At 40.9% G+C, this 23,110-nt stretch overlaps 2 protein-coding genes across 2 annotated transcripts in view; both read left to right on the top strand.

Moving 5' to 3' along the window:
- The first annotated feature begins 529 nt into the window (after window positions 1-529).
- On the top strand, window positions 530-11,144 carry LOC118328076 (serine/threonine-protein kinase 35-like). Its single transcript, XM_035661680.1, has 3 exons — window positions 530-1,192; window positions 3,132-3,870; window positions 8,019-11,144. The coding sequence occupies exons 1-2, from the start codon at window positions 700-702 to the stop codon at window positions 3,848-3,850; spliced, it is 1,212 nt and encodes a 403-aa protein (XP_035517573.1). The 5' UTR covers window positions 530-699; the 3' UTR covers window positions 3,851-3,870; window positions 8,019-11,144.
- Window positions 11,145-18,070: 6,926 nt separating this feature from the next.
- LOC118328046 (CCN family member 5-like) overlaps window positions 18,071-23,110 on the top strand; it is an 11,541-nt gene continuing 6,501 nt past the window's right edge. Inside the window, exons 1-3 of the mRNA XM_035661647.1 lie at window positions 18,071-18,127; window positions 21,469-21,685; window positions 22,477-22,725. Coding sequence (XP_035517540.1) covers window positions 18,071-18,127; window positions 21,469-21,685; window positions 22,477-22,725 — 523 coding nt within the window. The remainder of the gene's footprint in view (window positions 18,128-21,468; window positions 21,686-22,476; window positions 22,726-23,110) is intronic.

The following is a 23,110-nucleotide window of genomic DNA, read 5'->3' as shown; positions in this document are numbered from 1 at the left end:
ATATATATATATACACATATATTCTGTACTTTAACAAATAACCAACAGTCCAATCAGCGTACTTTAACAGAGAGGGGGAAATAGAGAAAAGAAAAACAAACAAATGAACAAAACAAACAAAACAATCTCAAACATAAGTTAAATTATACTTTTTAATCAATATATAACATAAGTAATAAAAGTCGTTTTAATATTACAGTTGTAGAAAAGATGTCTCTGAGATTTCATATCTGTTTGACAAAATGTACACACGACTGTCTAAATTATAACTCTTCAGAATTCACTGCATTTATATATATCGTTATTTGTTATGAAATTAACCTCAATTCAGTAGTGGATATACTAGTGAATACTGCCTTTCTCTCTATTGTCAACATTGACAAACTGAATAAACTTTATTTGAATTGACACTGGCCTTAACCTAAAGTCTAAAACAGTCTTTCCAGTTTAACATACTCAACAAGAAACATTCAACATTGCAGGTTTTATTTTGAGGGCCTTAACCGGAAATTCTCTTACACTGAAGGGATCTTTACTCGTGGTTTACACTCCTCCTCCTCCTTCTGGTCCACATTGAGCCAGTTCTCTTCTGTTCTCGCCTCTGTAATAAAGGAGAGCGAGGGCGCCGCTGGTGCTGTCAACATGTGGACGGACATGTTTCTTTTTCATGTTTGAGTCGTGAAGGGTTCCCGCGGACGTATGGATACGGTCGGCGGCGACAACCCGCGGAGACGCACGAGGAGCGCGCGAGCAGTCTGCAGACAACGAATCGGAGCGCGAGCCGACGAGTCCAACGTGCTGCGCTGCCTCAGCGTGGGAAACACGGAAGAGGACCATGACATGAAGGGGGACACCGACCTCTTTAAGCAGGACAACCTGGGGCTGAGGGTCATGGCGCCCCGCTACAGTCTGCTGCGGGAGGTGGGGAGGGGTACGTACGGCGTGGTGTACGAAGCGGTGGCGCGGAGATCCGGCGCTAAAGTTGCCGTGAAGAAACTGCGATGCGACGCGCCGGAAAATGTGGAGCTCGCCCTGCAGGAGTTCTGGGCGCTGGCAAGTCTGGAGAAACGGCACCAGAATGTGGTCCAGCTGGAGGAGTGTGTGCTGCAGAGGAACGGGATGGCCCAGAAAATGAGCCACGGCAACAAACGGTCCAAACAGTACCTGCGACTGGTGGAGACTTCATTAAAAGGTGAGGCTCTGTTTGAGCCGAGTCACTTCGGACAGTGACAGCAGCCGCTAATACTTCAGGAAGGGAGGCCACCCCATATATTAAATTGCAAGATTTCAAAATGTAGTTTGGACTTCCTTTCCAAAGTAGGAGGTATTTCCTCAGATGTATGTGCTGTTTACTCTGTATTCCATGCTGAAATGGCTCCATCTTTTGGTTTTGAATGAATGCCGAACTGAAAAGCATGAACTAAGATTGAAGAAGCTGATATTTCGTGGCAATTAGTTTTTTGGGGTAAACCGACATCGCCAATCTAATATTAAATGGCAAGTTTTATAAATGTAGTTTGGACTTCCTATCAAAAGCAGGTCCTATTCCCTCAGATGTAGGGACTGATTTGCTGTGTATGGTTTTGCTCGGGTCTATTTAAAAACAAAAAACAGCATTAGGGTCAATCAACAGTTTCGGGGAGTGTCTGTAACTATCATCATTTGATTTGGCTAACCCGGAGGAGTGTTTCATCTCGGTGCTTTTAGTTTTGCGAGTTGTTGTGTTGACTGCTGGCTGGGCTCCAGTTGCCCAAAAGACAGATCGATGCTAGAAAGGTTTAGTTTGTAGGGTCTGCTTTGTTTTCCCCTTTAAGTGGAATTGTTGTTGTCGCCATGACACAGGCTCGCTGGGGGGATGGGTAGATTTTGTGAAGGAGCTCCGGAGCCTGACTCACTAAAATGGAGTCTGCTGTGTTGGCTGTAGTCACAGAGGTATTGTCCACATTCCTTTGGCCGTCAGCCCAAAATCCACCACATCATTTGCCTTCTATCTATATTTGTAAACTTCATGTGCCTTGCTGACTCATTTCTGCTTATCTAGTGCAGGTTTTGTGCTCTTTGTAATAAAGCACATGATGGTAATATTGTGAAAAACCGAATTATTAATTTCAACTATTACAAAACAACAGTGAGGGTCCAGATGTGTACCTCCTTCACAGATTGTTCAAAGCTACTTGAAGTATGCATCTTGATTAGTGACCTGTATGGAGTGGTTCTAACAACACAAGTAGGCAGTCTGAATAATGGCCACAGCTCTCCATTGTTTGCCATACAGTGGGTCATTAATCAAGGACATGTATTATGCATCACAAGGTTGTATAACAAATCATGTGTGTGTTATGCTACACACACAGAAAAAGACAATTCATTCAATTATAGAATAATATAGAAAATATTGTAAACTGAAACTACACACATACACCCAGGAATGCAGTTTCTGTCTGGTTGAATGTTAACAGCAGCAACAAGATGGTGATGATATGGTTTCATGTTCACATAAAAAGAAACCGTGTGCATCCACTTGGACTGTTTCTGTGCACTAAGCATCATCGATGTAAACAGAGTGCGCCTCCAATCATCTGCTCCAAGCACAGTCCGCCCGCTGAGTGCTGCAACACTCTCTGATTTCCCATTGTTTGACCATTCCGTCCAGACTGGACATTAGGGCGGTTAATTGGCAAGACTTCGGTGGTACAGTGTATACATTTTCTTGTAATATTTTCTTACACTCCTCTTGGGTCAGCCTGGCTCCTATCGGGCTCTCTTCCTTTCCTATTTGGGCAACAGATATTTGTAACGCTAACATCCAGCCAGATGCATTTTTATTTGCTGAAAACCTGAAATTCAAGCCAAACCATGTTTGAGGTACCCTGAACGGTCTCAGCCCATTCAATCAGATAAATACCACCCACACCCTGATAAAGGAAGGACAATGAGGTTGGAGTGGAAACGCCTAATGTCAGATAGTTGGTGTGCCAATTCACTGGCTCATCGGAACTTGTGATCTTACAGCCTGGTATCAAATGATCTGATGTGTTTTCTCAGTGACATGTCTTATTATAAAGACACGTCTTAGTTTTAGTGTGTATTATTGCACTACTGTGTGAATGACTGGTGTGCGTCTGTTGCAGGTGAGAGAGTGCTCGGCCCTCCAGAGGAGCCGTGTTACCTCTGGTTCGTCATGGAGTTCTGTGAAGGCGGCGACCTCAACCAGTTCATCCTGTCCCGGCGGCCCGACTCGCGAACCAACAACAGCTTTATGCTCCAGCTGACCAGTGCTGTCGCCTTCCTGCATGAAAACAACATCGTCCACAGAGATCTCAAACCCGACAACATCCTCATCTCAGAGAAGTCAGGGGCTCCGGTTCTCAAGGTGGCCGACTTCGGCCTCAGTAAAGTTTGCGCCGGTTTAGGAAATGCCAGCGAGGGCAAGGTTGGTGAAGACAAGAACAAAAACATCAATGTCAACAAGTTTTGGCTGTCGTCAGCGTGTGGCTCAGACTTCTATATGGCTCCCGAGGTGTGGGAAGGCCACTACACAGCCAAGGCTGACATATTTGCCCTAGGCATCATCATCTGGGCCATGCTGGAGAGAATTACTTTTATTGACGCGGAGTCTAAGCGGGAGCTGCTGGGTACATATGTGAGGCAAGGAGCAGACATTGTGCCGGTGGGTGAGGCACTGCTAGAGAATCCAAAGATGGTACTGGACATCCCACAGAAACGCAGGTCGTGCATGTCTGACGGAGTGAGGAAGCTGCTGCAGGACATGCTCGCCGTCAACCCTCAGGACCGGCCCAACGCTTCAGAGCTGCAGGCCAGAATGGACCAGGTTATGTGTGCTGCATGACCCTCAAACCCTTTTTACAGGTACTTACACCTTTTTCTTCATATAAGCATCCCATTTAAACTTTGTAATGTGCTGTCATGTTTATGAATTGCTGCTTCTCCAATTGGAAATACCAATTGTATGTGATTCACAATTACTATAGAGCACTATTCAAATTGCAGCCCAAAGACTCAGCTTGTAAAAGGCCCTCCCCCCACTCCCCTGTTGGAATTTTGTGTTCTGCGTCCGACAAAACTTTCAGAAGGGTCTCTAAAGCTCTTTTTTTCATTCTTGTCACATATACAGCCAAGTGCAAAACTTTGAATTCCTTTCAGGTTATTCCCATATTAGTGATAGATTAATCAGTGGTGTGATTAATTGGACCGATGATTTGGCATTTAAAGCTAATCAGCTGATGCCTGTGCGCACAAGGCCATTAAACAAAAAAAGGCACATCTGCAGTCAGCCATGTCAGCATGGCTGCTGTGCAACGATGTTAGCGCTCCTTCTTCTGAGTTTTGGGAAGGTGGTGAAAAAGGTTGTTTCATTCCTGTACTCAACTCTCATGCATCCTGCTGTAAACGTACACCTACATTTCTTGTAGAATGGAATAGAATTGTACATGACTTTTCTTTGTTTTGCTATTGGCATTATATATCGGCCATTGAAAAAGCCCATGTTGGTCAACCACTATCCCATATTTAACTGAATATCATGTCTCAGTGGTCGGACAAGCAGAAAAAAAATTCTACTATCCCTTGCCCTGATCAGTTCAATGGTCGCACACACCATCTACTCTGATGTTTGTGTTGCAGTAATTTCAGCAAAAGTAACTGCATTAGCTCATTAACATTTTAGTTTCAGTCACCATTGTATGACGAAGAAAGAAATGCAGTGGCATAGAAACCCTACCACCCGCTAATGTTTCAGCAGGGTAATTGAAAAGTGACGCAGACATACTAGCACACAAGTGTAAATGCTCTTGGTAGAAGTTTGGCATTGTGTGGTTGCCTGCAGTGGTTTGTAGTTCTCAGGGACTCGTGTGAAGTTGGTAATGACCCAAATAAGAAATTGTGAGTATATAGTGATAGTGAGTTGAAATTCTCCATGTTGATGGCTGTCAATGTTACATTTGCTGTGTGAGCTGCTGTGGAACGTTGCATAGACTTTATTATGTGCAGGTGAATGACTAGGAGCGGAGGTGGGATGGCTGTTGGTGTCCTGCCTGGGGCACATATTTTCTAACTGCAGTAACTGCTCTCACTGTATGTGCTCTTGTACTGTCAGTCATCTTGCCTGGATAAGCATGCATGTGTTTGTTGTGCTGGAGCTAACCAGGATACCTCTTATGCAACCAAACCCCCCCGCCTCCCTCTGGCCCAGAGGCCATAGATCCAACGGTACACAGATGCCTGTGTTTGAAAGGGGCTGAGCGAGCGTGCTCTGGCTCCTCCTGTTGCTTTTTGTACATAAAGAGTTCATGGTATTACATAGTATGGCGGCCTGCTTGTTGCTTAACTGAGCTACCAGAATCACTTTCTTTAATGTTTCATGGCATTTTCCTTTTGTTTTGCCTTGCTCCTGAAGGAGGTGGGGAGGATATTATGTGAGCAGGGCCAGTATAGGAGCTACAATAATCCCAGCTGACCTTCCCTCTCCTGCTTTGCTTTTTTCCTGCTAAACCTGCCCCCGCCCTACCTCCCATTCACCCATTCCTCCATCCCCCAATCAGCTCCCTGCATGTGCACCAAATGCTGAACAAGATATTTGTCTTCTAAAAGGGAGCTACAGTATAACTGGCAGCTATATTCACTTTAGTATTGCAATGGTATCAGATTTTCACATTACAATTACAGTCTCAGACAATATCACGGTATAATGACACTACAGAATTATAATCCCTAGTTACAATGACCCTTAAATGAATGAAAACAGCCACCATGTTTCTAAAGTAGCCCAGAACAGACAAACAATGACTGTAGATAGGGCCTTTCGCGAAGGAGAAGGGGGGGTGTCATAGGTCTGCGAGGTGTCACCACAGCCTGCTTGTAGGCGGGTCATGCGTGCTCTGGAGAAGGGCAATCTCTGGCACGGCTTGGCACAACTCATTTTAACTGGCAATGGAAATGCAAATCAGTGCGGCATGGTTTGACTGTGTGGGGTAGTAAACACGAGCAGCTTCTGGCTAACCTGTGCTTTCACGTTCAACAGTAAGTCCATGAGTAACGTGATAGCAGGGCCCAAATTCATTGTGGCTGTTTGGTTTGTGTGTCCAACAGAGCAAACAAGACATCTTCTCTGTCGCTTGCCTTCTCCCAGTTAATCCTTCATTCACATCTTACCAATAACTTACACTGAAAAAATCCATATTGGTTTGTTTGAATCAAGTAGCATCTCCATCTGTCCACTTCCCATGCCACATAAAAATGACATGTCAGCACTGGTCATTAAAGCGCGTTGTCTCTATGGACTGCAGGATGGAGCTATAAATCCCTTCCGGCCCCTCTGTTAAGTCAGTTATGTAACTGAGTACGTTGGCACAAACCGTATCTGTGACGGCCGAGCCGAGCGGTCCCCTCACATGGTGCTGCAGGTCACATTTAACAACTGTATGTGCAGCAGGATTCACCAGAGGCTCCGTCTCCTCACCGCTGCTCACAATAGCTGAACATAATCCCCGACACAGCGGTTACCACACCGACATGCTGTGAGACATATCAGCAGTGTTGATACAAGGCAGCGTGCAGGACCTCCCAGGCTCTTTGGAAGTGTTCTCAGGCCCTGCAGTCAGCTGCCCTGTTAGTGTGATTGACAGCAAGCCTGTGACCTCCTGTTGGTCTGTCCCACCACACCTCTGTTACAGGCTTCAGTTACACCATGCACTGCTTTACTCAACAGCTACTTTTTTTCTTTTTTCATATGCTACCAGACATTTGTATCTGCGCTGCTGTTTTGAATCTTTATACACGCAGCAAATGTGCACGTCAGTTAGCCTGTGTGCATGCAGCAGGCAGGGCACTCTGCAGTGGGCATTGCTGTAAAAGAGTCTGAGGTAGTTTGCTGCAGCAGTCTCACAGTGCTGCACTGATTCAGCACATCTCTGTTTATAGGCTGCAGCAAACTTCACCCCCTCACTGCTGCACAGTGAGCGTCAGTGTTTAAAAGCCGGTTGAAAGAACGTCAGTAACGTCTCTCCAGCTGTCTCTGTGCCACACACACGTTGCTCAAGCTGTGAAATCCTCCAGGGGGCTTCAGTGTCTGCTCAAGAAAAACAGTGTTGTAACAGAGCTGCTGACAGATGTTCTGCTAGCAAATAAAGACCTATCAGGGGAGCAGCACTTTAGTATCTGAGCTTATATCAAGACATACGTGTGAAGCACCACTTGCAGCTAATGCAGGCTTCTATTTCTGTTTCTTCCTCGTTCTTCCAGACCAGTTCTAGTTTGCAAATATAAATTAGTCTAGAACAAGGGGCATTATCAACAGGCCCTGACTCAAAGCCTGCTGGATATAATTGGATAGATGAACAACAAAACGTGACGCAGCAACACATGCCTGTTGGGGAGGTGCTTTGTCTGTTTTTAAGCAGGAAGTAAATGCTCACAAACTCAATCTAACAACATGTTTTTGAAAACATTTGAGGAGAGAAATATTTAACACAGTAACAGAACACACAGTGACACACTGGCTAAGCATTGATTGCCTTTAGTATCGCAAAGGAAGGCAGCAAAAACTGAAAAACTAAAACAAGGAAATGTTTTAGAAAAATGACTTTAGCCATTAATCGATTGTCAGAATAGTTAATTAAATTAGTGTCAAATGACCTTGGTGTCAATTTCTTGTGCACGTGTGGAAATTCAACCTAGTGTTGGTAGTTGAGGAAAGGTCGTAGGTCACCAGAAACATTCACCCGGCGGCCATTAATGTCAAACTGCGAACCCAATGCTGCCCAGCACATCTGGCTTGGACGTTCTTGAGACAAACAGTTTGCAGACGACTGTCAGGATGTTAACATGTACACAAAGAAACAGGTTGCTCAGTGAAATCAGGTTACACTGGTAATCGCACTGCACATTTATATCCACTGCCACAAGCTTCCTCTCTACTCAACACTGCATGTAAAATCTCATTTTGTGCCTACTTGTTTTTTAAACACGTTAAAAGTTCTTTTTCTTGTGTTTTTCTGCAGATTTGTGACTCTTACCTGGAGCTGCTACATCAGTGAGGGTCTCCTGTTTTAATCTGAAGAATGTGAAGATAAGGGAGAGGCAAGGGAGAGCAGTTACTCCTGAAGTCCGGAGGCTGAAATGGGACTTTTGTTTACAGTGAAGTCATCTGCCAATTCTGCTAGAGAATGTTTGTCTTGCCTTCAATATATTACGATGAAGCAAGAAACATTAGGTCTGCTGCTCGGCGGGAAGCTTGAGGAAACTGATGCACTGATCGATGGGAGGGATGAAGGGAAAGGTCTGGAGAAATTCCCGTCAGAGAACATGAGTTAGTGGCACTGTGCCAAGGCCGGTGTAGTGACTGACTCTAAACCGAAGCCACAGCATTAGTTTAAATATGTGTGTGTTCACAGGGGTGAACGTCCATGTGTCTGGCACTATGGTTATATTTAATGAAAACACTGTGACATCCTCTTGTTTCGTGTGAGTTTCTGTTATTTTGACAGTTAGGGTTGTTCCACATGCTTACCTGTCTTGTGTTGGTGTATTTCCTGTTGTTTGCCTGCGATCTAGTAAACAGGACTGCCACGTGTTGCCTCAGTGAGATTTGACAGCTTTATGTGATGACAGAAAACAGTGTCAGCGGCCCTTTTTCTGTTGCTGGGGCTCAGTTTCTCCAGACATCTGTTGGTTTACATTCAGGCATTGGAGTCATGGTTAGTTATTAGCAGTGGGTCATATGTGTAAAATCCATTGCCATGGGATATGTAACTCTTTATTACGATATATATCGCAATATAATCAGTTCATTGAGGCCATTTGGGCTAAGCCAGTGAATCAGATACTTGAAAAAAATTCTGATATAAAGTAGCCATGCTTATTGATTTGCAGCATTGCCCACAATGCCCTCCTGCATCCAAAGCTTTTAAAGTAATAGTTAGCTAGTATAAACGATAGAGCAGAATTAATAATGCCTGACAGATTTCTAAAGTGTCCCAGTAAAGATCGCCATATGCCGTCATATAATCGTAATATAAATAATTCTATATATTTGTGGCCTGGGTTTGGTTTTTTGTTGGCATTGTTAACACACCTAACTCCTTTCTTCGGCCACCTTTCTATGGTCCACATCAGTGTTGCAAACGGTCCTTCTATTCAGTGCTTAAATACACATCTTCAGTGAAATGCAGTTAGCAGACCAGCTTTCACTGAAGATGGAGAGTAATTTCAGTTAGTTGTTGTTTCTCCTGAACATGTTTGATACAATTTTTGTCGCCACAAATGCAAGGTCAGGTCAGATTTAAGACAAATTGAAGTTGAGGAGTGCATTTTTTGTGTTTTTAGTTGCCCCTTTTTGGTCATAAAAGGTAAATTTGAAACAGTCTTTACAAACAGAAATGTGAAAACATGTCTGTTATTAATACGTTGTGGAAAGCTATATGAGCAGAAATGTCTCAAACTAGAAATGCCTGTGAATGTTAGTTTTAATAAGGAGTATAACTGGATAATTTTACCCCCACTTCTTTGCCTTTTGAAAGCCAGTGTAGAGAGCAGGTCGTGGGCACATAACTTTTTATTTTCCACTAATCTAATTCTTTATACCTATGGTGCCTTTAAATTGCTTGTCAGGTAAAATTTGGCTCAAGATCAGCTGCTGTATTGTTCTTTGATTTGGCACTCCAAATCCTTTTTCAGGGTATATGGTCTCGATGATTTTCGTTCAGAGTGTAATTATGGATGAGGACCGATGCACGTAATTTGCCCAAAGAAAAATATGTTTTTTTTAAATTGCCATGTGATCATTTTTACATTTTACTGTGGACCATTTATTTGTGGAGTAAAATCATAATTTTAAAGGGAATGATGTTTGAACAGCCATGTTCTGGGAGCGCAATTATTTCATACACTTTAGGTTGCATTGGAAGTTCTAAACTATAATGAGCAGGTTTTGTTTCTTGTTGAGAAGTAATCACTCTAAATGTAAAAATCTGGCCTTTGTGAGATGTAACTGTGTCTGCGATCAAAAGTGGAATGTGAAAAATAAGGAGTGTGGATGCATTTTGGATCATTTGTACAGCTGTTGTAACTGTTCTTGCCCTGAAACCAAAGGTCAGCAGCTGAATGATTTCTCCTTAAGTCTATCGTATGTTGAACTGAACTGGGACCCTGAGTGATTTAACAGAATCCCGTTTCTTTGTGATTATACTACCTCATGTTTCTGCACATGTTCACCTTTTCTTTAATGAGCCATCGTTTCATTTTTTCCGACAAAGACATTCCTCAGCTAGAGACGAAACCCGGCAGATTTCAGAGTGACGGCTTTATGTTTCACATCATCGCAGTGTGCGTGGGTGTGTGTGTGCAGTTTCCCTCTGATTGTAAATGCATCATATGGGTTTGGAATAAGCTTTTGACTGCTGTCAGTTGCTTGTCGGTTTTTTACTGATGCTTTTTGAGAAATGGGTTTACATTATTGCAGATGTTTACACATCTTTTATGTACTTTGGACAAATTCTTGAACTTCTGTGAAAAGTGTACCTCAGTTCCTCCCTTTGTTTCACTACTGTATGAATATGTGCTTGTGTGGGGTAGAACTGATAATCTTGAACCAGCTGACTGTAGAGCAGAGTTTGAGACGGTCAGCTCACACACAGTGTTTTATTCTGAAGATTAATTCTGATTTCTGAAGAAATGTTACTTTCATTTAGTTAAAAGATATTTAAGTAAAACCCTCAAAATGTTTTCCTCCGGGCCCTTGTAGCTGCCTCTGGATGGTTTCCTTTGGTGTTGGAATAATGCACCTGTAAATGTGTGTTTGACTAATGACAGTTGGGTCACTTGTTTTACATAAGACACTCGTCTATGCAACTCTGCCTCCCTGGACATACTGCGGAACAATCCAGGCCTGGTTGGTTCTGGTTTAGTTCACCCTGCTTCTCATCCTGACAGGAACTTTACTGTACAACTGGACCTTGTTGTGCTCGGATGACTTGACCTTTTATTTCAACAGAATTTACAGTCCTTGGTTGTTCATAATACTAAAGCCATTTGCTCTAATGAAAACGTTTTTTTTTTTAATTATTATTATTGCTGACTTTGTACATATCAGGGCTCTGTTTCAATAAAGGTTGGAAATACCTCTCCTATTTGAATGTTTCACATTTCTATGACAATGACTGAGGTGTGTAGGAGGCGTGGGAAGGAATTTAATAAAGCTAGAGTGCTGAGGAAATCACAAGCATGTAGTTTCCATGATGGATAGCTGGGTGTGCCTGGTTTGCCCCTCCCTGTTGAGCAAATAGGAATAACTGACAAGAAGTTGTTGATTCCCTTTTCACAACACTTTTCATGTTTACTGATGCTTATTAAAACTTGACTTACTTCTGCACTGCTTAAAGAGGCAAGTAGAGCTGAAATGACTGCCAATCGAATGCCACATCAGGCTAGGAAGTCTAGCAACTCACATGCCCAATCAGGCAAGTGGGGGAAAAAATATTTTTTTCAGTGCTGATGATGGAAAAGTAGCTAAGGAGTGCGCCATCTTACTTCCTTCCTATCTTTGCTGAGAGTTGCACATGCTTAGTTCAACTGGGAAAACGGCAGTGGGTAAAGACAAAGTTAACAAGCTGAAGGGTACGTGAGCATTTAAACTATCCTGGAAATAGGACTAGCCATGGGTGACAGAGGATGTTGGTTAAACTCTAAACTCAAAAGTTTGTCACAAGTTTGAGAGCAAGGCGGATGAAACTGTCATTTTTCAAGGCAGCGAAAACTTTACTGGAGTGCCATAAAAGCATAGAGCATATGCTTTGCATGGCAGCTGAGAGGGTCATTGTTATTTATTAACAACTAATAAAAAGACCAGTAAAAATGGACTTTGGGCTGAATTCTTCAATGTAAAATCTCCTATATGTCTGACATATACAATCCCAGTATAACTGCCCAAAAATCCAATAAAAAGATCAAAACCGTGTTAGTCCATCTCTCAATACTTTCTTTTATTCCTACCCTTTCTGTGGTTCTCATGCCGCATTCGTGTCATATCGGAATTACGAGATTCCAACTTAAATCAATAAACATGTAAACAATCAAATCATAAAACAGATTTTCTTAGAGGTCTGGTGTGTAGGATTTAGTAGCATCTAGTGGTGTAGTTGCAGATTGCAAGCAACTGAATTCTGCTCACCATCCAAGCATGTAGTAAACTACGGTGGCCTCAAACATGATCTGAAATATCACACTGACAGAATATCAGGCAAGTTCACTCTGAGCTATACACACTTCATCACATATCAACACACCTGACTCATAACATGGCCCATTAAAGCTGTCCTAAGTGTTTAAAGTGTGTTCAAGAGGTGATTCAAGGTGACATGGAGAGGCAGAGTAATCATCTCATACATGACCCATGACCTCTAATATCTCTGGGTTCTGTGCCACTACAAGGGAGTCACAAAATGCACTGCTAACGAACTGAATTAACTTAGATACAATGAGATCTTTCATATGCACTGAAAAAAGCAACAACAGTTTGCATCAATCCTATGCCAGTGAAGTAGCAGTAGCAATCAAGTTATGCCAACTTCTAATGAAATTATGTTAAACAAATGTACTACATTGAGTTACGGGTAGTAACTTTTCGATCAAAAGTATTTTTAATGCCACTTACTAACTGGTAAGCAGAGTAGCATATAAACAAAAATAAATAAGTATTCACTAACGTATGAGTTTTTAATGCATATTAAATGCCGATGTAATTGATACATTTGTAACTGCTTTATTAACTGATCCCAGTTAAACTGGAAAAGTCAGTAATTATTACGGCGGCACCCTCCAGACTCTATAACAGGTCTATATGGGTCATACTGTTTCTCCAAACAGACTGTGAGATGTTAACAAAGTTCCTGTCATGAACAAATATATATACTACTATAACTACTCCTACATTTAGTACTAGTAGTTTAGTAATACTTATTACATTCTTGTGTTTATAGAATAAATTATTTTTGTACCCGAGGGTTTTTTTCTGCAGTTGTTCAAGCATCATGTTCTCTGCAGCCTGACCATGAGTTGTGATTGGTCTTTGTGTTGCAGCTGAACAGAATGTGGAGACAAGCTGTGATCTGAACAATGGTGCACTCATTCCCCCTCAGACTTTCCCAGCCCTAAAAGGATGCACAGTTGGAATGTCAAACATGGTCAGGCAGTCAGCATGCCAAAGCCGGATCTCTCTGTCTGTGAACCTGCAGTGCAGACGTTGTGTTGTTTAGCACTATGCATGTCCCCAAGGGCTGTAACACCACAAAGCTACAACTATGTTAACTACTAATGTCACTAATCTGTTTAACCTGAACACAAGTGGTGTTGCTGTGAGAGAGAAAGGGATCATTTGCTCTGGAAATATGTTTAAACATATTTAAACATCCAATGGTGGACAAAACAGTAAAAAGGGCAGCATGCAGAGAGTTGTGATGCATTTATGGTGAAACAGCTTAGTCAGAGTTAGAATTAACACCCAAGTGGGTGCTTTATTGTATTTTGTCCACTGGAAAGGTACCCCAGCGGGCCCTTTGTCTTGTTTTGTCCACCGGAAAGGCACACTTCAGGGCGCTTTATCACATTTTTGTTCACTAGTAGGGAGTTTTATCACATTTTGACCATTGGAAGAACACCCTAGAAGGCACTTTTGCAGTGTTTTTTTCAAACATCACTAGCGTCCACAAGTACTCAAACCAACCAAGTGCTGTGACAGTTTTAACAGATTTGCGACAGACACCTCAGTTTCTATTGCATAGTGTATGAATAATAATTCATTTTATTTGTAGAGACACTCAAAATGTTGTGTAAAATAAGTTAAAATCATCATCAAACAACACAATAAAAGTATACATATATATAAATAAGTGGGCTAAATCCTTCCTCTACACAGTCATCCATCCAGTCTTGAGTTAATCATCAATAGCAGTGTAGCAGTAGTTTGAGCTGGAATTGATTATCTTAATGTCACCAAATAGTATTCAACTGTGATCACACTGAGAAGAGGCGCAGAGCTCTGAAGCGATCAATCAGCCAATCATCCCAAAGTAGCCAATCAATCAGCACTGATAAGCTGTGTCATTGGCTCAGTGTTTGAATGTAACTGTAGAGACATCAGCATGAGTCAATTCCACACATAACGATGGATGATATGATATCATATCCTTAAAGATCCCCTTCAGACTTGTATTAACACATATATCCAAATTGTCTGCTTGGAACAATAATGTATCATTTCCACATTAAAATCTCTAAAATATTCAAATGTTGTTCACTTCCCTGCTGGACACAAGAATGTCTCCCTACTTCACTGTAAATCCATTCTCCAGTGGATGTTGCCCACTGGTGGCTTCAAGTTTCTACATCCAACCTGTAACAAGTTGAACTGGACCAGGAGGCTTGAAGGTAGTTGATTGTTAAGTCTCCTTCCCAGAGTCCCAGAGTGTCTGTATTTAATGGCCTGTATTTGATTGAATCCGGTGGATTCTTGCAAATACCATTAGGAGCACTACAACAAGTCATAGGAACCTGATTTTTTCATTTTTTTTTATCTGTCTCATGTTCTACAGTCAGGATATATTCAAGTTTAAGCAAATATGACAAAAAGTTATTTTTATAAAAGTTACCTATTGCCACTTTAATAATAGGGCTGCTATTCTATATCAGTGTTATTGTCAAGAAATCCCACAAGAAGACCAAACCAACTTCTTAAAAACAGGACTGACTTCCCTTGCTGCTATTGTGCATGTTGGCTCACTGGAAAGGCTCTGCTACACTAAATGGAACAGAACCGTTTACTTTATTAGTATCATTGGTAACAGCTGTGTTTACCCTACAAATTCATGTCAAAATGGCTGCTGTGAAAAAGGTCTAACAGCTAAAAATGTCCCTTCCATTTCCTTAACTTTCAAGCAGAAGGAAGTTCAGAAAGCTGTTATGCCATATCAGGCCAAAACATATTCAACAGTGCCACCAAGTGATGAAATATCTGTACTACGATACATTCATTTACTGTGGTTTAGGCTCTGAGATAGCAAATATTACAAAACAAACAGAAGAATAAGTCAGGTAAATCAATTCAAAACAAAACTGTATTTGCCGTTGTTTGTGGACATTTCACTACAGTTACAAACAAATGACACTGGGTGGACTTTGAAGGCTGATTTTGATATGTTTTAGACTAACTAATTTTAGGCAGTAACATTTAAATTAAACTTAAATAAAAGAAGGGGTTACATATTTAACCACCAATTCTCTTTACAAAACAGTCTATTTAGACAATCCCTTAGGGCAGGGGTCACAAACTGCTGGCCATTTTAGAAATGTGTAGTGTTTTTGCACAAAGTGATGGCAAAGGTCAGCGGTGCCCGCAAATGCATGCAGACGCTCGATAAAAAGAGAGCAGGTTTTGAGGCTTTATAAGCAAAGATGTATTTGTACTATTTTCAGGATATTGTGCTGTCTTATTGAACTTTGAAGTGGCCCTCCTGTGGGGTGATGATACCAGCCGTGGAACCAAACCAATTTGAGTTTGAAACCCCTGCCTTAGGGAAATACATTTACAGAGAATGTAGCACGTAAAGCTGCTGTAAGTGAAATCTGCATTTTGGCTAACTCCCTGTTCGTACTCACAGTAAGCAGCCCCTCCCTCCTCCCTACTCACCACACTGACATTCTTCTGCCTGCCCTTGAGGACCGCCTCTTTGTGGAGTTCTCTCTCCTGATTGGATAAAGTGGAAACAGATACCAGAAGCTGTATTCTCTGTTTACTGCAGATATTAGAGACTAACCCTAACCCTAAGAGACCCATGAGACTGACCGAGCACTCTATATCAGTGACGGCTGTCAGAATGTAGAGCTATTGAACACTTCTTTCAACAAAAAAATATTACATTACTTACAACTCCTTTTAATAACAACACACATCACATGGAAATCACCTTTTGGTTAAAGCACACTCACACAGGTGTTTTCGAATGGAAGGTCAGAGAGATGTCAATACAAGGTCAAAGGTCAAGACATACCAGATCAAGGTTATTATAGTTAACTAAAACATCTGAAATGATGAAATGAAAAACATTTTAGTTTACTCAAATAAGAATAAAAGCCAGACTTTAGAAACATTTTGTGTTGTAGATATAGCTATAATTTCTTAGTGTGTTGCTTTTACTAACTTTTTCTTTTCCTTTTTAAATTATGTAAAGTGTCTTTGAGTTTCTTTAAAAAAAGCAGTCTATAAATTAAATGTATTATTATTATTATTAAAAACAACTGAAACCATATTGTCTGCTTACAAAACCAAAACAATAATAAAAACAGGAGATGTCTTTAGTTTTAATCAACACAACAAGCATGATTGTTTTATTAAGACTGGGATGTCTACAGGACTGTGAGTCAATGTTTGTACCTAATACCTATTCTGACAAATGGACCTGAAAGAATGATTTTAAATTAAAAACACCTGTCCAAGAAACATCTGAGTAGCCAGTCATGATCTGTCTCTTGTTGAAAAGTGAAAGTTTCAGCAAATATGACAAAAGGTTATTTTTTATAAAAGTTACCTGCTGCTGCTTTAAAGTGCCCCCTCATTTTAGCCACTTGGGGGAAGCAGAGAGCTGAGCACAACATTAGCAGTGTCCCAAACACCCATTGTGTTTTTTCATCATCACTGACAGGAGAGTCGCACAACACTAGTTTTCATATTTATGGAATGTGACTAATTGCACTGTGCAACTGACTTTTACTTTTTGAGGGCCCAAGCCATAGCTAAAAGGAGAGTTATTACTGGAGAAGTTGGCCCCAAACACTGCTGTAAATAAATGTTGCTCCGTATCTGCTGGATGTATTGATGGGCAATTTGTTATGTTCAAATTTATAAACCAGTATTATGTGGTTGCTGTGTCATCTTTTCTTTGATATATATATTTGATATATTTAACAAGCTAGTCATTATAATATGGTTTCATCTTCACATAAAAGGAACAGTCTCCATCCACTGACTGTTTGAGCACCAAGCATCATCAAGTCCGCCTCCTCTCATCCTGTGCTCTGTCGGCTTGGAACACGGTCCGCCCATGATCCAAGATGTTGATGGAACAGGTCTCTTTAAAGATGTGGGCACAACAGTCTCTGATTTGTGAGTCAAATTTTGTATAGACCAGACATTAGCCAAGAGTAGCCTTAAGTCCAAGGTTGGCCTGTATGGTTTCCATTGGGCTCTCTTCCTCTCCTCTTGGGACGATCACAGCACCTGCCATAGTGGGCTGGTCCGGCCAATTTGGCTGGATGGATCATCTTCATGGTCCACTGTTCTTAATCCAAACACCATGCTTTCTTATCTGGTTACACATGTATTTCTGTATTAGGTAATCTGTGTTTCAGTAATAAAGCTGGAAAAAAACAGAAGTGCGAAGGAGCTAGTCAATCGGCTGCAGCATCTGAATGTGCAGTCGTTGTCAAAATCTCCTGATCCGGTCGATTTTAACAAGTTTGACTTAGTCCTTAAAAATCAAACCCTATCAGGTATCACTCAATGATGTTTTTAACAATAAAGCTGAAAAAATAACAGATTAAAACAAAAATGTAGCAAATTTTACAAAGCTACTGACAAAAAGGGACAATGTTGAATAGTGTTTAAGTCAGACATGGAGAAAGAAATGAAGAAAGAGAAAGGTAGGAAGTCCCAAAGATCTTCTCTTTAAAAGGAAACTGACATTGTGAATCAACAGAGGGATAACACAGATTGTCCTACATTACATTCAACTTAGGTCTATTTCTTCAGCCAGGCATACTAAGCATCTTTGAGCAGCATCTGGGGCAGAGGGGGGCAGTGGAGAAGGTTTGCTGCAGGAATGTGGAGATGAGCCTGAGAGTTTTCAAAACTATTTACTTTGCAGTCCACTGCCTGTGACATCAGAACCTAGACTATATAAATGAATGGAGGTAGGCAGCTGTAATAAATACATCTACATCCTACTCCAGAGGAGGAGAAGAGGAAGGGAGGGGGACTGGACAAACAAAGACAGAGGTGATGAAGATGGACAGTCGAGACACCCAGCTTGTTTGCTCTTTGCTGCTGTGTATCATCACTCAGGTGAGACCTGCTGTAATTAGATTGTATCCTCTCTGTAAATGAACAGGCTGTATTGTTAGCCCTAAAAGGACTCATCTCAGCTCTCTGTAGTGACGTGGTGAACTGTGGTGTGTGTGATATGTGAATGCTTGCTTTGATGATGGTGGTTGGGCTGGGGCTGTCCCAGTTATTTTCCATATTAACAGTTTGTGAAGCAGTAATACAAAGAAAAGGACTGGCATTAATCACCATACCATTAGGGGAATCACAGGAGTACCAACGTCAGAGCTACAACTTCAGTCTACACTGTAAAATCAGATAAGTTCATTTAACTCAAAAAATTGTTGAAATTACAAAGAATAATTTTTTGTCTTTCTTCTTTTAAGTTAAAATAACTTAAAAATAATGACTTAGTCAAAACAATGAGAAACTTTGTACGAAGTAATTTGAGATGCTAAGTCAATATTTTGAGAAAGTTTCCCAATATAATGAAATTAAAATCCCTTTTTTCCCTGTCACATCAGCAGAAATTACAATATGACAGACAAAGCAAAAGGATAGCCAAGATAGCAGAATAGAAGACATACAATAAAATTAAATTAAAACACAAAATAGATAATAATAAAATAAAAAGACTAAGAGATTAGATTTTTTTTTATTATCAGAGACTGGAGAAAATAAAAAAACAAAAACAAAACCTTTTATATAAGATTACTCCATCTAACTGGTCCCATGTCAGTTAATGTGAATTAACATCCCTTAACTGATGATGTATTAAGTGTAAACCAATCAATAAAGTCACAGTGACTTGATCATAGTTAGTGGTGAGCAACAGAAATTCATTATACATCCTGCATTAATTCATACATTAAATCATTATACGTCATGCATTAGTTAAGCATTAGTTAAGTATATAATTTGTACCCTTATTGGAAGGTGAACAAATATGAACCAAAGCTGACTATAGTGGAGAAGATGGGATGGGGACTGTATGAGGTTTGGAAGGCGGCCTATGTTTAGGTCAATTACGTAACTGCAAACTGCTACCGAAAAAAAACAGGCTGACAAAAAGGATATTTATTTGGGATAAACAAATCAAGGAATTGTGGTCAAAAGAAGTGTGAACTTTGTTTTACAAGTGTTGTGCCTGCTATCATTTTCAATAGTAAAATGGTCAATATTTGTATGTTAGCTGACAGTGAAGGGCAGTGGATGGATAATATGTAGACTAAACTAAAATGGTGAACATTTAGAATGACCTAAAATGGTACAGAGAATTATTATTAATTATGAATTTGTCCAAGAAATGCAGATATTTATGTGCCCAGCTGAGATCTGGAAACTGAACAGTATATTAGTCTGGAAGAGGGACAGTAGATTTGTTCAATGTGCCATCTCAGTGATGGCAGTTATAGAAAGTTATATTAATTTTGTTTTCTATTGCTTTTTTCTTTTACTGGGAACCACAAAATATATTGTTTATTAAAATAAAAACAATAACCTCATATGCATGGCTGGCTGTTGGAAAAAGAAACATTTAAGTTAGCCACTTGGTAGAAAGTCTTGGAAATGAGGGAAACATAGACTTTTAGCATTTCTTCTCTCTTATCATATGGCATGATATATAGCAGTGTCTTGTATAGGATGAGCGAAATGTTTGGCATGACATGGAAATAAGAAATAACATAAGTCTATATTATGTTATCAATATATTAGTATAATCTAATGTTAGTCAATTAATAGTCGTAAAAATAGGAAGTAGACTTGCTCCCCTCATACAGTAAAAAAAAAATCTGTAATTCTTTTTTGGTAGTGTAGGTATCTGACTGGGATATCAGTTCAGATAGAGCTTATCAAAGACCAGAGCATCTTTTGTGCATACTTTGATGTCAGAATCATTTCTGGGATGTGATTAATCTTTTTACTGTAATAGCTAATAAGTAAAAACTCCCCCTCCATATAAAGGTTAAAGGAAGCTCATGTTACCAGCGAGGACAGGGGTTTTTAAAGTCTGACACTGTGGACCTCCCATCAGACACAGCTTGGAAAAAGGTGCCCCCTCATCCCCCACTTGTTTTGTTCAATTCCAGAATGAGATCATGATTATGTTGTTTGATCCCACAGACACTCAACAACTGAGCCAAGATAGCCTAGTATTGCTGTTTGACATACCTTCAGACATTTATTAGTTTCTGACTGGGAAAAACCGTACAATTCCACAAAGCTACCGTACCTCTTTGACCAAGTCACTTACATTTATGTCTGTGTGATCTTAAATATGATCTCCTTTTGACAACTAATGCAACGCCTCCAGCTCACACAAACAGTTTGTGTGATTCACATCTATCAGTGGTTTCACATCATTTAGACCTGAGAGGTTCTCTTTGTCAAAGGGAATTTGGCCTAGAAATATCTGATGAGCATATATATGATGCCTTCAGCTGAAATACCCACGCAGTGGTTTTACCCAGTGGTTTCACCAGGGGCCGTCCCTTGAAATCACTGTGTGACCTGGACCTGTGATTCAAAAATAAATACATTTTAAAATAGGAAGTAGACTACAACGTAAGTCTACTTCCTATTTTAAATCACAGCCTTATCAACAAAGCTCCATTACGAAACTGCTACCTCATGGCCAGTGCTTTTCTTCAGAGTGTATTTTTGAATGTTAGTTGACCCATCCCCCTTTTATTGTTTCTACTACTGTCACAGGAACACACTCACGCTTACCCATTCTTTTACAGTTTATTTACACCTCTGTGTAGTTGTGGTAAAAACATGTGGTTACCATGCGTCTGTTGAAAGACAGCTTTACATGAGATGGAGAATACAGGGCCTCTTCCTGTGTGTGTTCTATTTTTTTGTTCTGAAAAGTCAAATTTGCAGAGAAAAAGCACTCAGCAGGTTCTATGACTTACTGATCTTACCGGACTACCTGCACTAGAAGGAATGGGTACAGTTAGAGATTTATAATTCTTAACACCCAAACTGCAAAAAAACACATTTCATCACATGACCCGAGAAGCACCTTGAGTAGCAGATACTTCCATTGTTCCACACTGATGTTTTAGGTGTGACAGTCCTGCTTTCGAAAGGTTTTTAAAAGGTCAACTGAATCATGTCTTTACACAATGTCCTGCTTCCTCTGGATAATCCCTCGCTGAACTATTAGAACTATTGCGTCCACAGAAAGTAGTTCCAGTGAAAACTGCTCACAGTGGTGAGTGTGGGGTTGTGTATGTGAGTTGCAGTATCAAATCCACTCCTGCACATGTTTTTAATACCAGAGGAACCAGATACACTGGAGCATATCAAGTGAGGGAGTGTAAACAGCAGCTGGTATTTTCTCACTCTTACTTTAGGTGTGGTGCCAGCTGTGCACTGGGCCGTGTCAGTGCCCACCCATCTTGCCACGCTGTCCTGCCGGCGTTCCTCTGATGTCAGACAGCTGTGGGTGCTGCCAGGTGTGTGCCAGGCAGGAGGGCGAGGCCTGCACCGAGCAGCTGCCCTGTGATGACCACCGAGGGCTGCAGTGTGACTACAGCGCCAGCTTCCCAGGAGGGCCGGGCCAGTGCGTTGGTGAGAACAGAACACGCTCCAGCTGTAACAGATTATTTTAGATTAGAGCTGCAAATACCTGCAGTACTACTTCTAATAATGACAAAACTGCTACTGGGCCATTCTGCAGAATTGATTTCATTTGCATATTGTAACTTGGAAAAACTTAGTTATTTGTGTTTTATCAGCATTGTATCTAGTAACACACGTTTAACTACGCAAAATGTGGAACTATCAATCTTGGAGTGACAGAATTTATTAGGATCTTTTAGCAAATACATAAAATGTCGACACATCAGTGCTAACACTTCAAGTGGTTTACCAAACCAATGTAAAAAACAAACAACCTGGGGCTCAGGACACGCCCTAGGGGTCGCCAAAGCTTCACAGGGGGCCTTATCAAGATCTAAACTTTAAAGACAGCCTTGTCCTGTATTGGGAAAGTTCACAGTTAGAACAACAGAGACCTAATAGAACAATATAGTGCAAGCATCAGGGAGAATTTGTCAAAAAATAAGTGTGTCTGGTTATATATAAATGTAATATATATATATATATATATATATAATACAGGCAGAATAGATTTTAAAAAAAGGGATTTTCAAGTTTGAAGTCATCAGTCAATCATCAAAGTCCAACCCACTCCAGGATACTGCTGCAACATTTTCCTGAGAATTTCTTGCTCATGCATGTTGTTACAATAATTAGTGGCTATCAACAGTTTTTATGTTTCCCATACTTGCTCCACTTCTAATTTGCCAATCACATAGAATTCCCCCCTCTCCCCCTCATCTTCCCTCTGCTGTGATCAGGTCGTAATGAGCTGGGCTGTGAGATGAATGGCAGGAAGCTGGAGGAGGGACAGGTATTCCAACCCTCCTGTGCCCAGCTTTGCTACTGCCTGGGGGGAGGGGTGACCTGTGTGCCACTGTGCAGCGATGATCTGCAGAGGCCTGCTGATAAGTGCCCCCACTCTCAGCTGGTGCGACTGCCAGGGCGCTGCTGCAAAGAGTGGGTGTGTGACGGCGTGGACAACAACATTCCCTTAAATCCATCAGCAGGTAAGGGGGGGGACGATCGACAAGACTGAACAAAGATTGCTAGAAACATGTTGTGACACATTAGTCAGTATAATAAATCATGAAAAAGTAACAGTATCAGCTAGGGCAGCAAAAGTGCCCTCTTGGATCCCCAATGGTAAAAAAATAAACATGATAAAATGCTCTATGGATTCCCAAACTTTTTCATTGCAAGAATAGTTACACATTAGACCATGGACCCCCAATTTGAGAGGATTCTGTCCTAAGTAATCCCCTAATTAAGGTAATTTAATTAAGTCATTTTTATGTTTCAACATTATGGTAAATGGTAAACGGACTGTACTTACATAGCACCTTTCTAGTCTCTCGACCACTCAATGCGCTGTACACTACATGCCACATTCAC

This window comes from Morone saxatilis, unplaced genomic scaffold (genome assembly GCF_004916995.1).
Source record: "Morone saxatilis isolate NCDOM2014 unplaced genomic scaffold, NCSU_SB_2.0 Contig18, whole genome shotgun sequence".
In the NCBI taxonomy this organism is placed as follows: Eukaryota; Metazoa; Chordata; class Actinopteri; family Moronidae; genus Morone; species Morone saxatilis.
The sequence above is the reverse complement of the archived record's forward strand: the minus strand, read 5'-3'. Positions and strand labels throughout refer to the sequence as shown.

What these genes read in the sequence shown, in the direction of transcription:
- LOC118328076 (XM_035661680.1), top strand. Translation starts at nt 700, where the DNA reads ATGGATACGGTCGGCGGCGACAACCCGCGGAGACGCACGAGGAGCGCG. An exon ending in GGTGGAGACTTCATTAAAAG is followed by an intron (nt 1,193 to 3,131) that starts GTGAGGCTCTGT and finishes CGTCTGTTGCAG; the next exon opens with GTGAGAGAGTGCTCGGCCCT.